General features: G+C 34.6%; 1 protein-coding gene across 2 annotated transcripts in view; it reads right to left on the bottom strand.

Moving 5' to 3' along the window:
* SLIT2 (slit guidance ligand 2) overlaps positions 1-17,057 on the bottom strand; it is a 377,012-nt gene that overhangs the window by 121,073 nt on the left and 238,882 nt on the right. For both annotated transcript variants that reach the window (XM_082611084.1, XM_082611085.1), the window contains exons 6-9: positions 10,958-11,029; positions 5,366-5,437; positions 2,700-2,863; positions 562-700 (exon numbers count right to left, since the gene is read on the bottom strand). In XM_082611084.1, coding sequence (XP_082467210.1) covers positions 562-700; positions 2,700-2,863; positions 5,366-5,437; positions 10,958-11,029 — 447 coding nt within the window. The remainder of the gene's footprint in view (positions 1-561; positions 701-2,699; positions 2,864-5,365; positions 5,438-10,957; positions 11,030-17,057) is intronic.

Genomic DNA, 17,057 nt, shown 5'->3' with positions numbered 1-17,057 from the left:
AATGCTCACTAATTTAAAAAATCTTCATTTTGACTTGATAATATTATCTTTTTTATCCTTTGTGGTGGACTATACAACGGTTCAAACAAAACAGTGAAACTGCGTTTTAAAACGTGTTGTCTTGAGAAGGCAGACATCATCTAGTTATCTTGTTTCTATGATTTATTACCCCAGAAAAAAATTTTTCTTTTATTTTCCACCACTCCAAGCTAGAAATGGGCAGAAGCAGGTCTCCAGAATCAATTGGATAAATGAGGTACTCATACTCTTATTTTTCCTAAAGCGCCTTATAACACCTTCTGAAGAAAAAGGAAAGTATTATTTTTCCTTGAAATGCATTCCTTTTAATTCTACTTGTGTTGAAAAAAAAAGAAAGAAAAATCCTAGCCACTTCAATAAGATATTTAATTAAACAGAGTCAAGGTCAATACAATTCTGAAAGAAACATTTGTCTAAGTTAATGGATCAGACTGGCCTTTGATAAACCCAGAATCTCCTAAAGAAAGTCATGGCTTGGGTTATTGGGGAGGTGGGGGATATGAGGGAATTCAGGGAACATACATTTCCGTGATAGTTTCTGGCAGATTTGTGGGGATCTCAGTGAGACCTTTCCCACGGCAGTCTACGATATTGTTGCTACAGGTACAAGCAGCTGGACAATGCAAAACACTGCAAGACGGCGCCATAAATGACTGGTGACCTGAAAAAGAAACAAACCAAAGTTATAGTTTTTCCTCCTCAATCTCATCATTGTGAAACACACAAACTTAGCGAAAATAACAAAGCACGTTATTAAACAGAAATGCATTTCTCTAAATACCTGATTATAAAATGATACTATATTTCTACAATATATTTTAGGAAGCATGCATGTATGTTTTGGGGTCAGTACCGATAAAGCAAATGAGATTTTTAAAACTAATTAGAAAAATGATAATTTTTAAAATTTGAAAGATTTGTGAGAGAGGTTAAATTCTGATTTGAAACTAGAATTCTATTCAAATTTATTATGAGTTCCAAAAAAAGCAGCAACTTCAGACGAATCTATATTTCATTTCTAATAAGCTTAGATAGAGCGTGGTCTTTATTGAATTTAAGTAGCTTAACTTACTTTAACTCAAAGAAGGAAAGGAAAACAGTAAAACTTCCCTCTTGGTAGACATAATTGTCTAAATAAGTAATCATGTGCCAATAAGTATGGGGGAAATAGATGATGCTAAGTTTGATTTCTGGGTAGGTTCAAAATTACCGCTTTTTTTGAAGTTGTAATAATTTGTATCAGGTCATTCTGTTAGTTGTAATCTAGATGATTCCTTTTTTGACTTTGTATGGCTTAAAATTTTAGGCTAAGTAGTTACCCAGAGGTATATTTTACTACTCAATATTGAAATTTTACTGTTCAAATGGTGAACAACGGGCTGTCAGGCATTTTGTACCAAATAGGCATCTGCAAACGCTGGGTTTGTCCCTGCAGCAGGGCCAGACCTCTCTGCCCTGCAGAGAAAGGGCCTGAGTGGTGGTGATACCCGGGGAGGAGGCTGCAGGCTAATTACTAACCAGGTCCCTCTCAACAAGTCCTCACACTTTACAAAAATAGTCTCAGTCTAAATAAGAAACGTGAACTTGCCTTCTTCCTCATCTAGAAAACAGGAAGGAAAAAAGTGAAAAGAGAAAAAAGTGGTTAGTAACGAATTGTTAGTCATTTCCTTACTTAATTTTTTATAAAGCAATCAGACCTACTGAGCACATTCCATGACATTATAAGAAAATTTTGTTTGGGCTACAAAAAGCAGGAGAAAATACATAAAAAGGTCTAAAGGATAGCAATAAAATAGAATCCTGAACTAGTATGTCTTCTCACTCTTCCTTTAGGAAACTTCTATTTATGATGCATTATAAATATTTAAAATTTTTGTTTTACTGTTATTTTGAACAGACACTTCTGAAGCAGAAATAATTTATATGGATTGGGAATCAGACTGTCTAGGTTGAGATCCTTGAACTTAACTCTACAACCTTCGACAAGGTTACTTACCATTTCTTTTTCTCAGCATTTTAAACTTTAATATAATGTTATATTTCTCAACAGATGTTATGAGGGAGGTAAAAATGAGGTAAATATTTGTGAAATATTTAGACTGATGCTTAAGCACATAGAAAGAACTAACTGAATGTCACCTACTGATACTTTACATAACCAGTGTCTTATTTTTGTTTTCAGATTTTTGTTACTAAAGTTAGTCATTTATCTCCTTTAGGTAGGACTGCATCACATGAAAAGTATTTTTGTCACTTTGAAACTACAGTTCTGTTACTTTTTCAATTTCCCAGCCGGGATCCAAGATTAGTTCAACATTTTTCCAATTGTTAACATCAAAATAGAAATAAATACTTACTTAAAGGTAAAATCATGAGTAACAAATAGAACTGTAATTTAGGAATTTCTTGTCTCTCCCTTGGACTGACAACTGAAAAATCCTTCATCATAACTTAGGTGAAAGTAATCAGTAATTGCCAAACATGCACGAATGTCTTAGAGCCTATGGCATCATCCCTAACACAGAGGATTTCCACAGAGTGATTAGTGCATAACTTCACATTAGTGAGGAAAAGTGAAACCTCTGAAGCATGCACCTTACACAGTTCCTTACATCATAGCATACGGGAATATGAAAACAGAAAGGTTCTTTCTCCCTTACCACTGCAGACAAATTCTCGTTTTTGAACCTCAGCTACATTATGGCCCCTTAGGTGGGATGGCCCCATACACTGAGTGTAGAGGCCCACCCGAGGCCTTTGGCGTAGCCAGTCCGAGAGCCAGGCCAGGTGGCAGTCACAATACAGGTTGTTCGAATGGAGTCGACTAAATGAGAGCCAAGAAGTTTAAAACAAGAAAACAGAAAAGAGTCATTTCAAAATTTGGAAAATTCATTCATAATAACATATAACTTCGTCTCTACCTATAAATAGGTTAAAGCTTAATAAATGCCAATCTAATTATTTTCCTAAAAATTAAACTGGTTTATAACCACAGACTCAAGTCCCTCTTCATCTACCTCTGAGCTAATAAGCAAGTATACAGAAGCTTGAACATGACCATGAAAATCTTTTGCCTACGTCTATTCAAAGGGACAAAGAGACACAAAGGAGTCCAAGGCAAATTGCTCTGCAGTCCCAACATACTGGCAGCCAGTGGGGGTGGGGTGGAGGAATGGGGAGGTCTGGGCTCAGGCAGGGATAGGAGGCATGTTAAGAAAAGTTGTGGCTCCCAGTTTGAAATACCAGTTAGTCTTGTCATTATTAGTCTCTGTAGAAACTGCTGGCAAAACTTTTTTAGCAGGTCACTTTCATTTTTTGCTGAACCTGACAGAATAATAATTCAATATAAACCACTTCTTTTCACATCCCTATTCTGATTTCCTTCTTTTTGTTTAATCACAGTAAAAGGGATTAGCTGCTTTTGGCTCTTGGGGACATAGCCTCAAAGAGCAGGAACTGAAATTAAAAGACATAGATGGCTGGGAGTGAAGGAATTATGCCAGCCCCCTCTACGCTGGCAGGGATCCACACCAGATCATGGATCCCTTCCAAGTGGTAAATAGCACTTCTCCATTAATAAAATATCAGACAAATGTATCCACTAAATGACTTCAAACTGGCTTTTATGTTTTCTCAAACTAAAGAAAAGGACATCCAAAGCTATAAATCAAAGCATCATTCCCAGAATCATCTATGCCATGGTAATACCATTTTAGCCCTTTTTAGCTGATGTGCTCGATTATAACCCAATAACAGTAATGGATATTAAAACATGGAACTCAGTCCAGAAAGCTAATTGTACCATAAAAATGAAATTTTTAAGTAGCAATGATAATACAGAATAATGCAACAACCAAAGCAAGGGAATTTAAAGTCAGATGACTGTTTTATATTCTCCTTCAGCCTGGAGGTATGGAATAGACTGTCTTGCATCCAAACTAGACAGCATGCCACAGAACAGAAAGGTACATTTTGGGAAGGCTGGGTGACCTCTGGTGAAGTTTGCTTGGAGGTCAAAGTGGCATCTTTTGGAAGCCACAAGGCACATTCCACAGCATTGCTCTCTAAATATTTCCATTGAAACCAAGTACATTACGATGATTCAATTAGATGTGCACACATTAGAAATGAATATAAAAATTTAAAAACCTGATTAGTAAGACAAACTGTAGTGGGTTTCCACAAGAAAATAAGACTCACTATACTATTTAATTTGTTTTTAAAAACTTAGCTAAAACTAATGGGAAACCAACTTCATTAAATATAGTTTGGGTGAACTGGGTTCTTCATTTTGCCAGTTCGTCTCACTCTGATAGCCCCAAGAAAACAAAACTTAGTTATGCCTGCTTACTTTTAGAATGAGTTTATTTTGCTAAATTATATTCCAAGGAAATTATATCCCATGAAGAGCTCAGTTTTAGTGAGGAAAAAATGACATTAGTATTGGTATTATCTAATTCATTAAAAAGTGGCAATTCAACTGATTTTTGATTAAAAAGAGAAAATAAATGTAATGTTTTCAGTTATAAATTATTGTAAAACAAAAATATTTTGAAAACCCTATCAAAATATATTTACCCTACTTAAAAACATATTTTTTTCAAAAAGTCCAATGCTTGGTTTTGTTTCTCACCATTTCTCACATGTTGTATATAATATATATTTTTAGGTCAAGGTGATTCTGAAACCCATTTCAAATGCAATTTATCTCTGAAAATGCTTTAACTAAATACCCAACCCTGGGCTTTGAGGATTAATTTTTCTCTAAGAGGAAAAAAAATAGCTGTATCAAACACTTTTATTAGAGAATCATTTTTATCCATCTAAAATATTTTAATGTCCATCTGTAACTCCTGAAAAGATATTTTAAAATATAAATGCTGACACAACCTTGATTATAGAAGCACTAAAGGGTGATGCTGTAATTTTACGTCACAAAGAATGCTGGAGAGCCAGTTTAGCTTTATTAGGATTGCTTGCCATACAGTAATAAAATCATAAAGATTTACCATTTATCATTTCTGACAGCCAATCAAGGAGTCTTCCATTTCTTAATGAAATGTGATCTCCACAATAGCTCAAAGTAAATGTTTTTCTCCCTCCCCCAAACTTCCCATAACACACATCATTTAAAAGGAAGGTTTCAAGTTTTCAGAATAATAGTTCATTTATTCAAATATCATATCCAGAACTTTTTAAAAAGTGGTGTTTCCCTTGTCTACCCCATGATGATCTAGTGGTCATATTCTTTACTTACTAAAAATAGTACTTAAGGGGAATCATTAATTGATTAAATTGACTTTATATATATATTGTGGCTACTTACAAAGTCCTAAGTTTAGGCATATGGTTGAAACTTGCCACAGAAAGTCTAGTAATGTTGTTATTGTTGAGAGTGCTGTAGAATAAAAAAAGGTTAGAAATTTTAGTTATGAAAATTTATTGATCACTCCATATGTTAACACAGAAAAAACCTCTTGTGATTATGTTTATGCAGAACCATTACCTGGTAAAGATGGCATCAAGAATGAGCTGTATTATACACAAGATGATAAATAAATTTCATACTTTAACATATTACTATGCATTCATCAAATATTTATTACTAATTTGTGACTTGAGTAATAGTATCTTTGACCATGTAGCTTTATGCACTGTGTACATACATGTCGATTTACGATACTGGTTAAGAAATGAACGTGAGATAGTCACAGTTGGAAAAATTAAAGTTATATTTCCTTTAAGGGTATTATGTATAATTAGTGTCCACGAGTAAATGAACCCATTTGAATTCTCCAACTGAAATCTCATAGCAATGGCACAGAATCAGTACTTTCAGGTCCTGGAACAGAGTCCTGTTAATTGTTCTTTACTGTGGACAGCAGCCGCTGTTGAAATTTGAGTAGGAAGAACAATATCTATATTTGGTACTTGCATTGAGTAGGAAAGAAGTGACATGCTGTAGCAATAGAGTAAAAGCTTAATATATTCTAACGGTTTTTAGTTGCAGCCACATATCCTGTTCTTTGTTTAGTACTGTGTAGTGATCATGGTTTCTTGAAGCTAGGGTCAAGAAGATGGGTGGCCAAGGGAGATACGGTGAAAATAAGTATACTTCTTACTTGGTTCAAATTTTTCCTAATTTCCCTCTAACACAAGCATTGTTAGTTGTATTATTACTACTATTTCTACTACAACTACTACTCATTCATTCATCAAATATGTCCTGAATGGCTCCTATTTTTATGGCAACATGGAATGTCTAAAAATAAGTCAGGCATAAATCTTGTCCTAAAATAGCATACAGCCCAACTACGGAGAGGAATTACACAAATTACAAAAACTTAGAGTTAGTAAGGTTTAAAAGAGAGATATCTTTTTGTCTCCATTTGGAGAAGTCTGATTGTGACAAGACAGTGAGAAAGACAGTTATCCCAGGAATGGGTGAGCAGAGTGTGGAGATGACAAATGATTCCAGTATACAGAAGATACAGTAGGGTGATGACTAAACAGGGCAGTGGCTGAAGAAGGCAGGAAAGATGGATCTTGGTACAGGTGGATGATGTTTGATATTCAAGAAGGGTTTGAATTAGAGGTGGCACATTCACTTGCCTACAGAGGCCATGCAGGAAACACATGAGAGAAGCAGGCTGCTTGTAAAGAAATAAAATGGGGAAGAGAAACGAGGAAGAGCAGACCGATCCCTGGGGACAAAGAGGACCTTGGTGATAGTGATGATATTCTCTGTTGTAGCAACTAATATTCAGCTCTGATGGACTGCTGCTCTGCTGTAATGGAAAGCTGTCAAACAATCTGATTTTCTCAAGAGAAACTAAAAATGGAAGTTTTTAGGTCAATCTTCCTAATTTTTAAATACTGGCAACTAACTCAAATATTTCAGAGTCCACAGGCCACGTCTGTTTGGGCTAAGCAAGATACACTGAGGCCACTTTAGGCCAGCTGGTGGCTATGGTTATCAATGGTGGGATATGGAGTGTTCAGGGGTAGTGTGATTTACTTAAACTTCTCAGTAAAGCAGGGCACGAAAGCTACAGATCTAGAACATGCACTGACTCTCTTTACTATCCAGTTTAGCAATGTATTGAATGATATAAGAACTAATGCAAATGATCTGAACTAAGTCATATAGAAAAAAACCTACTGAATGAAGGATCTATAAAGCACTGAATTGGTCGGCTCATGTTATCTGAAAGCCTCTAGTATTTTCCTGTACTCGAGTGAAATGAGAGTTTTTTTCAAGCACCATTAAAACATATCCTGATGTCTGAACTAAAAGGTTTCATTTCTCAAAGGGATTTGCTTTAAATGACCCCTTTTCCTACCCTCAAAATTTATGCTGATTTTATATGGCTTAAATCTTCAGAGTATACAGCATACTGAAATGTGATTTTGGGGACAACTTTTTTTTTTTTTTAAGCAATTCACACTAGGCAGACATGCATTAATTTTGAACTATAGTTTCTTATAATTCCACACAAAAGAGCTATCATTGCATGCCGAAGCCAGTGGCTATCAATTTGAAGACTTTTCTCAAAATGTTAATTTGTTTAATGCAACTGAAAAAATAAATTTTCTCATTATTTTTATTCAGTATTGATGCTGGCAAAGCAATATTGATATTAATACCTGGTAACTGAACAATATGTGGAACCAATGAAATTAAGTTATTTTGAAATTAACAATAAATATAATTGTTGATTAGGTATGATGACATGTATGTGTTATGGCCATGATCAATTCCTATTATGAAACAATGTGAAGTTATATGCTGTACTTCTTTAAATGTGAACACTTTTTCCTGCATGGAAGTCTATTTCTACGTTCAACCTCAAGATTTTCTCTATGTAATGAGAATATATTCTTGTACAAAGGACATCCTGGTGTGTAAATAAGAAATGTTAGTCCTGGTAATCATGTAGGCCCTCTTGGACTAAGATCTTGATTTATTCTTTCTTATTCCCTAGTGCTAAGCATAGGATTTGGCAGAAAGTCTGATACTGAATGGATTTGAACCACTATGTTTCAATTCAATTCAATTATGTCCATTCTATAGAAAAGAAAAATAAACCATATAAAACTGGCAACTCAAGCAATGTATTTCATTTCTGAATCTAGTGTCCAAAGAAAAAGAAAATATTGATCTACATTTAGTTTCCAATGCTATTTTTGAGACACCATCTTCTTATTAAGAAAATAAAGTTAATTCTAAATCCTATCAGTGAGAATTCCACAAAAAGTCAGTTCGTTTTACATGCAAGCGATAAACTGCCTCCTTGCTTTCATTTACCTTGGCTTTTCCTTCTTGAACTTTATTCATTCTCTCCCTTAATGTATATTTTAATCTAACAAATTTCCATCAATGGTTCAGTATGATTACCCCCATCTTCTCCTGTTTGGCCTCAGTATATTCATATATTCACACATGTTCACGGAATCAAAATTTTAAAAAATCTAAAACATTAGAAATCCAAAATTTAAGGTGATGTGCAAATTAATGTTCTTTCATTATTTCCTCATAATAAAAATATATATCTTAAAGAGTCATGGATGATAAAAATAAGCAAAACAGGTAAATTTCTTTCTGGGACTCTATATAAAAAATGGTAACTCTATATTAAAAAAGCCCCAGACCAGACATTTATAATGGGTAAACCTTTGATTTACTTGACAAGAGATTATGGCTTAACAAATTCAGTCTTTCCAGCGCTCTAGCAAATTTAGCCTTAAATTCTTCATTAATTAATTTCTCTAAAGGCTGCATAAATTATGAGCATTTAAAAATTAATATATATTAAAAGAATGTCTGCTTGACTTTATATTTAATATAAAATATTAAAATTATTTTGAAAAAAATTCACATTTTCTTGTATTGTGCTAATTTTAATTCTTTTCTTTAGCAAACAAACTCTGTCCATTAGATACTCTTTGAGACCTATCTATTAAGGTCCTCAAAAGAGTTCCCAACATTTTAGATTTTGATTTTAATTCCATGAACCATGAGATGTTTATCACACTTTGGTGTGTTTCATGATAGTGGGTCTTGCAAAAGTCACCTGTTAGATATGTTGCTAACCTGACAAAATATAGGAGGTGACTGTGTTTTCTTGAGCTTCCTGCTTCTAAAAACAATGATACTAGTTTAGAACTAAAAAAGCAAATGAATAGTTATTGTATTTGTGGGTAAAGTGTTTTCAATGCCTAGCACAGAGCTTGACACATAGCAGGAACTTTCTCTCTCTTCCTCTCTCTCTCTCTCAATATATATGGAGCACTCAATACATCCTCAGTATATTAAACATATATTAGTTATTTTATAGCTAATAAGTATTTAAGTTCTTTTACTTAATAATAAAGTACGGGATTTAATTCATTCAAAACATTCAGCAAATTTTTCATTAAATGTTTGGTATAATTCAGATTCTTAGTTAGGTGCACTGACTTAACAAATTCTTTGACTTGTTCTGCTCTGTTCAACTAAATAACACGTGTGGTAGTCTCCTCACATATAAAGTTTAGTGACATTGACTATGGTTTTGACGTCAGACCACTATCATGAAATCATAGTTGTATCCCAATTATTCTCACTCTGAAATAGCATTAGTGAGCTCCCTATATTAAAAATGGCTCTGGAACACAATTTTAAAAGTGGCCTTATAACGACAATGTGTACGACAAGCACTTTGATTTTATTTTCCTTTAGAATAAGCTAGATTGTTATCAACAGAAACAAAGGTGATCTCTCAAGTGGTTAGAGAACAGTATATACTCTCAGAGCAATTTACCTCAATCAACTCATTCTTACATAATTCTTTAAAAATAATTAATAACTTAGCAGCACATGACACACTGAGAAATTCGATTCATTTACTTGCAATTAAAACCAAAATCATATAGAAAATATTGGAAAAATAAGCCATTCTAGTTGAAACAATCAACTTTTTTCAGAATAACATTCTGCTCTTCAAACTCAATTTATAAAGCAATGGGATCTTTTTCTCAGGAGGATTTCATGATTTCTGGATAACTTTTAACACATGGACTGAAAATTCAAAACCTCTTCACATTTAATTCAGTTTCAGATTTCTGAACAAACTGAGTCAGGGGAGAATTATAGCATAGAAATATATTTTATTGGGGGTAGAAATCTGTAAGTATACTGAAAAAGTTAGAAAGGTGAATCTTTGGGGAAATTTTTCAGAAATGTATAGGTGGCTTAAGCAGCTTTAGTAACTCTAGTTTTCATTAAAATTATTTTTCATTATAATTAACAATGTCATTAAAATTATTTTACAGTGTCAAAAGTCTGTAGAGATTACTCAGTTACCTCTAACCAATTTTGTCAGCCATGTCTGTCCAGCAAGGAAAGACAGAAAATGCCAATTATAATTCAAATCTGTGTCGTGCTTTACAAAGTCAGTAGTAAAGACTTTAAAATGGACCTAGTGGGTGGCTTATTAAATTTAGACAGTAACCTTACAGAGATGGTAAGTTATCTAGTTAAAATGACATTTTAAAATGAGAAAATGTCTTTCCATTGCACAGCAACTAAAACATACCAACATATCAGCTATTAAGGTATATAGCAATTCTGGGAATTCTCACAAATCCTGTGTATGAGACTATTTTATCATAAGGAGAAACACTCAAAAGACAATATGTGTGAACATTTGAGTGTCCTTCCTAAATCAGACAATTTTACCTAAGCATAAAGATATGCTATGCAAGGTTTTGCACACACACATTTCAACTCTTCTCTGTATTCGCTGTGAGTTATTTAAGGGCTCTCTTATGGGAAACCATTTTGACACAAGGTTTCAAGTTAACAGATAAGCATCCACAGTAGCACTCCCCAGACACAAAGCTCCCGTTAAAAGAGTAAGAAATAAGCGGTACTTACAGCACCTCCAGGTCCCGGAGAGCCCTAAATGCCCCATCTTCAATACAGCTGATCTGGTTGTAATCCAGTTGCCTGTTAAATAGATTAGAAGAATATATGTAAGAGATTGGACACTAGCAGGGTTAGGTGAAAAGAAGTCTCCTGAAGGGTCTCTGAAGCCTTGGCTGCACTAACTGAAATGCTCTCACAAATACACTCATCTGCTTAAGAACGTCACAAGCCATTCTGGCGTCGGTGCCGCCACTGAAACCTCTTTTTGTTCTGAACTGTGTGTGCAAATAGCAGCCCTTGGAAAGCTCCAGTAAATAATAACTGCACCTTATATTAAATGCCATAGGAATGCAATTTCATTACATCAAGAAAAGCTATCCATTAAGAGCTTTCAGCGTCATCTTGCTGAAACAATTTCATTAAGGTAAAGGACTGTAAATCACTTAATGTCACATGCACCCCCTCAGTGACCTAACAGAATCCATTTATCAGAGACGCCCAGCTGCATGTTAATTTCACTATCCTTGGCAAGAAAGAGCTAGAATACTTTTAGGTTTTCTTCTTTTAAAAGCAGTTTTCTTTCAAGAACTCCAAATCAGGAAAGAGAAATGATGTCCCATCTATCTCCTTGCTATTCCCAACTAGGCATACACTTTACAAAACTACTAGTTGTTTTATATTAAGCTTCACTATATGCATAACTTGCATTGTTATCATTAAATGTGAATTCTCGGTACTGTAAATATTAGACTTTTTAGTTAAGGAACTTCCCAAATCACACCACTCTCCAGAAAACAAGTTTTTTTTTAAGTATTAAGAAATTTGTAAAAATTTGCTTTTCTCAAAGATGCTAATTTCGGCCCAAAACACTATGAAACACATATAGCAGCAAGATTTTGTTAAAACACCACACATCTCTACAGTCAAACATTTAAAAGCTGTATCAGCTCATTCTAAATAATACAGAATTCAAATAAATGAATGTTCTCCAGAAGTTTAAGTACTCATTTGCTAAAATTCAAAGATTGAAAAAAAAAATGGTTGCTCCAAACTTGTTTGCTTTTTCCTGCCACTTGTCTGGGGAATTAAAATTTCCTTCTTCATACCAAGAAATTTAATTGGTTGAAATGGACAACTAAGTACTAAACCCCACAGCACTCTCCTTTTTGTTTAACAAATAAGCAGTTTTTATTTAAATCTAGTAGCTTGATGCTTAGCGATATTATTATTCCTGTAAAGAAAAAGTATTTTAATGCTTCACTTTAGATAGAAACAAAATGTTTAATGAAATAGTCAGGTGAGCTGTCAGCTCTGCATGCATTGGGAAGGGAGGTACACATACAGGGTAAGACTATGATCCTAATACAAATGAATCTTGTCCTTGTTTCAAGTGCAGAATTCACCAAAAGGGCTAATTCAAATCTGAGGTCTGTTTTTAAGGGAAATGTTGCAATAGCTGTTTCTCTCACAAGGCGACTGAATAAAGGTGCAGTGATTTAAACCAGTGACTTTCAGAGGGACCTTTTCAAAGTCCTTACTTTAGAAATTATTTACATAGAGAATGTCTCATGAAATATACATCTCATTTTTAAGAAGGTCTCTGGGGGACATAATCATATAGGAGGCTACATTGATGCCGTGCAAATGGTGTGATCTAAGATGTGCAATATAAAAAACGTGAGCCCTCGAGAAGATACAATTTTATTGCTTGTATAAACTAAGGCTTTCCCCAAACAACAGCTACCACTCATGCTACTGTAACAGCTGAAAGCATTTCTGCTTATTAGGAAGTACGCAGAGGTATAATTTTATTTTCTAAGAAGACTTTTTAAAGACTCATGATGTAATATGGTTGCTGCAGTTCCAAGAAAACACTTAACATTCTTGAGCACTTTGGATTTTTACAGATTAAATTCATTTAACAATTAAGTTAATAGCCATTTTTTAAATTTTAAAGTGCTAAATATATATCTTCACTACTATTCTCTAACCTCTTGAACAATTTATCAAAGCCATTTAAATTAGCACAATGGCATGAAGTGTTACCCTTGACACACTACAAAAGAGAAATTGTTTCCAGACAAATTGGCAAAATCTTTTAATGCTATCAAATTTGCCTAATGCAGTCTCCAGGTTAATCTGTAAAAGGGTGAGCTGTATGTTTGCCCATATCTTATTATCCTTAGCTGTCAATGTATAAATCAGTGCTGACACAGCTTCTTTTAAATCATGCATACTATACACAAAGGGGAAGCCCTAGTTTGCCAGAAAGCACTCAAGCAAATCTTGTCCTACAAGTACTGAAAGACAGATTACTTTCTGTATATCACTAGAAGTTGAGACGCTGCTGGAAACTTTTCTAATTTTACCCCTCTTTAATGTTGCTCATGGTTATATGCTTCTTCTGATTCTTAACAGAAATCTAAGCCCTTATTGGCACTAAACCATTAAGAATATTCAGCTCTCATAGGACCAAAGTCATCCCTAAAAGTTTCCTGAATGCCATTATATCTCAGTTCAAATATCTTCTGAGAAGGAAGGTATTTTGTGAAAACATTACTCGTTTGAAAGGACAATGAAAATCAAAGTAAATAATGTTTTCATCAGTGGGTAGATTTTGTAGTATTTAAAGGTATGTTTATGGAAAGTGTTGTACCCGCATGACTGCTCATGAGAAAATCTCTCTGCACAAACCTCTATTTGTCTGCATATGGTTCAAGATAAACAGTGTCAAAACTATGCAAAAGTGTAATTTATTTCAGAGTTTCTGGACTAATTTTCTTCACCTTGTTTCCTCTCATGCTACTCACTTCCTTCTCTACCACCTCTCAAATCCTGGGCACTTCTGCTTTCTGTAAACAGGAAAGGATCTGTTCAGCCAAGAGTTTAGTGACATGTTTAGATGTGATTATAAATTGTGCCGTAAAATTGTTCCAAATTAAGGAATTAGTAAGAGGAAAATTTTTTTTACTTCTCCAAAAAGTAATGTTACAGCTATTTACTCAAACATAAGGTAAATTTGTTGATCTTTAGATGATAAGAGCACTAGGTGCATCAGAGACGGCTTGAGGAGCCTTTCCTGACAAAGGAGGTACTTCCCAGGGGAAAGCAAGCTGGTGCTTTTCTTATTTTCCCAGGAGAAGAACGGTATGGATAGTACCACACTGGTGGTTGCTTTCAGACTTTTAGCCTACATGTTCTTGCCCAGACTGCTGTGTCTTCTCCTCATTTCCTACCCTCAGCCCTCCTCTCTTGTTTCTGCTCAAATTCCGACCCATCCTCTCTGATCCGCCACTGTCCTAGTTTGTAAGAGTGTGACTTGAAGCAACTGCTTTATTTTTAATTTCATGAAAATAATGTTGTTAAAAAATATATTATCTTTAAGATTTCTCTCAGCATTAACTTTCTATGATTCTCTTTTCAGTGGTAAGTGCTCCTCTTCTGATGCTCTAGAATAACTCTAGACTGCCTTTTTTATTTTTTCCTAGCACTGGTAAATTTAGAGAATGCAGTATGTTTTTTTTTTTTTTTTTTTTTTTTTGCGGTACGTGGGCCTCTCACTGTTGTGGCCTCTCCCGTTGCGGAGCACAGGCTCCAGACACGCAGGCTCAGCGGCCATGGCTCACAGGGCCTAGCAGCTCCACAGCATGTGGGATCTTCCCGGACCGGGGCACGAACCCGTGTCCCCTGCAACGGCAGGCGGACTCTCAACCACTGCGCCACCAGGGAAACCCAATGCAGTATGTTTTTATTAAGAGAGATCACTCTCTCTGTGCCTCACTCACATAAAATTTCTAAAGCTGATCTGATTGTCTTTAAGACCAAAAATAGCCTAGTTTCAGATTTTGATTAATTTTCAGTATGAGAGACAATATATAACGTTGCTAAGTATAAATTTTAAAAAAGAGGTATATTAAATGACAAAAACGGTTGGACATTTGCTTACTTTGCATCCTGAAATATAACTGGAGACACTGCACTCTGTTACTTTTTTTTTTTTAACATCTTTATTGGAGTATAATTGCTTTGCCATATTGTGTTAGTTTCTGCTGTATAACAAAGTGAATCAGCTATATGTATACATATATCCCCATATCCCCTCACCATTCTGTTACTTGTAAGTAAGTCTTTTTCAGGATTTCCTGTTGTCATTTAAAAAAATCTAGATACCATACTGTTTGAGTTATATACAAAACATACCTTCCTGCATTAACTTTAGTTGGTTTTGTCCTTACTCATAGAAAATTCATATTTCAGTGCAGTGTCCAAGTAATAAAATCTTATTACTAATTTTCTTTTTGTAAAAATTAGAACACCATAAAATATACTTAACTCTGAAACAATAGTGAACATAAAAATTCTTTAATAATTTCTAAGCCAGGCAGAGTTTCTCAATGTCTCAACAAAATTATTATGACTATGCTCCACTTTTCCAGGGTTTTTTAAGTATGAGAAAGAAGTTTCGTTCATATTTATCTCACACTGTAAGATGACAAACTCCAAGAATCTAGTTGACTTAAAACACATCAAAGTGACTACAGTCAGTATGAGGGAAAAACAACATTTCACTATTTTAAAAGCAACCTGATAAAACATAAATAAAATGGGAGAAAAAGAAAAAAAATGCTGGTAAGGATATGGGCAGGATCTGTTCTATTTCTTCCCTGTGTGTATAAAATTCAGGTGAATATGAGTGCCTAAATATACAAATCTTATGCTAATAATGATTGTTTAAGAAACAGTTCAAGATTTAAATTATAATACATAGAGGGAATAAAAAAAATTAAATTAATCCATATAAATGAACATCCTAGAGAGAAGTATCAGCAAACATTATTTACCTCGGCATAAAAGCACATCTGTGTTAGCCTGGACATTAATGAAGAAAATAACCAAGGAAAGGACTCTTCTTAGGAATCCAAAATAATTTATGTTATTTGAGAATTTAACCTTTTTGCAATGTTTCAAGTAACATTTTGTTTTTCTCATAGGAATAAAGAATCTCAGTTTTTATTGGAATAAGCTGTGGTATAAAGTTATATCCATGTGATACTTTATTAGAAGGAAGCTAAAGGTAGTTCTAACAGAGATGGTAATAGACACTGGAGGAAAGAACTAAGTTGACCTTCATGTTCTGGTAAATCTAAGTAGACTAATCAAGGGAGGTAGAAATTGAAACTGACAATGATAATTGCTAGCATTTATTGAATGCATAGCAAATGGCAGGGTCTGTAGATATACCTGTCTCATTATTTCTCACAATTACTTGAAAAGGTAGGTATTATCATTACTCTGATTTTATAGATAAGAAAATGAGGCTCACAGAAGTTCAATAAATTATGCAAAATAGGTAGTAAATATTTAGTGAAACCTTGATTCAAATTTAAATCTATGTATTGCTGAAGCCCTCACTAGATACACAGGTGGCTAGGAAAAGAATTCAGGAGCTATTCATTCTGCGAATGGAGGTTTCAGCTGAATTTCTAATGGCCAAGTTTCAAGGAAGAAGCCAGTAGACGAAGAATGTTACAGAATTTCAGAAAAGGAAGAGATTACCCTAGGCAAAAATAATCATGTGAGGAAGAGAAAAAAAAAAATCCCCTGATCCCTAAAAGATGGATAGAATCCAGTAAGACAGAAATAAAAGTGGGCATTCCCTATGGAGGAGACTGGTTCAAAGAACACTTGTGAGCAGAGGTTCTACAATGTTCACAGTAAATGTGTGCAAGAGAGGGGACATTCTGATGTGAGCGAAGAACCTGTGTGCAGATTCGGGAGGATAGAGGGCTGGGAGCCTGCATGGGTGTCAGAATGTTGGGACTAGTCAGAATATCTAAAGAGACTAGATGGCACGCCATTTGATAAAAGTCGCTGCTCTCTCAGGGAAGAGCCTATATTCCTACAGACCCTGCAGAGCTACTGTAGACAATACTCTGCTAAATCCCCAAGGCTTTGCCATAATGCCTATAGCAAAATGTTTTTGTTTTTAATAAGCTGCATGATTTTGAACCAGGTAGTGATGGGATGAAAAACAATGCTTTATGAAAACAAATCTGGCTGCAATGTTACAACTATCTAATGAGAATATAAACTGGAGATCAAAACTCAA

The sequence above is a fragment of the Mesoplodon mirus genome, assembly GCF_964341445.2.
Source record: "Mesoplodon mirus genome assembly, chromosome: 2".
Classification (NCBI taxonomy): Eukaryota; Metazoa; Chordata; class Mammalia; order Artiodactyla; family Ziphiidae; genus Mesoplodon; species Mesoplodon mirus.
This window is presented reverse-complemented; position numbering and strand designations above follow the sequence as displayed.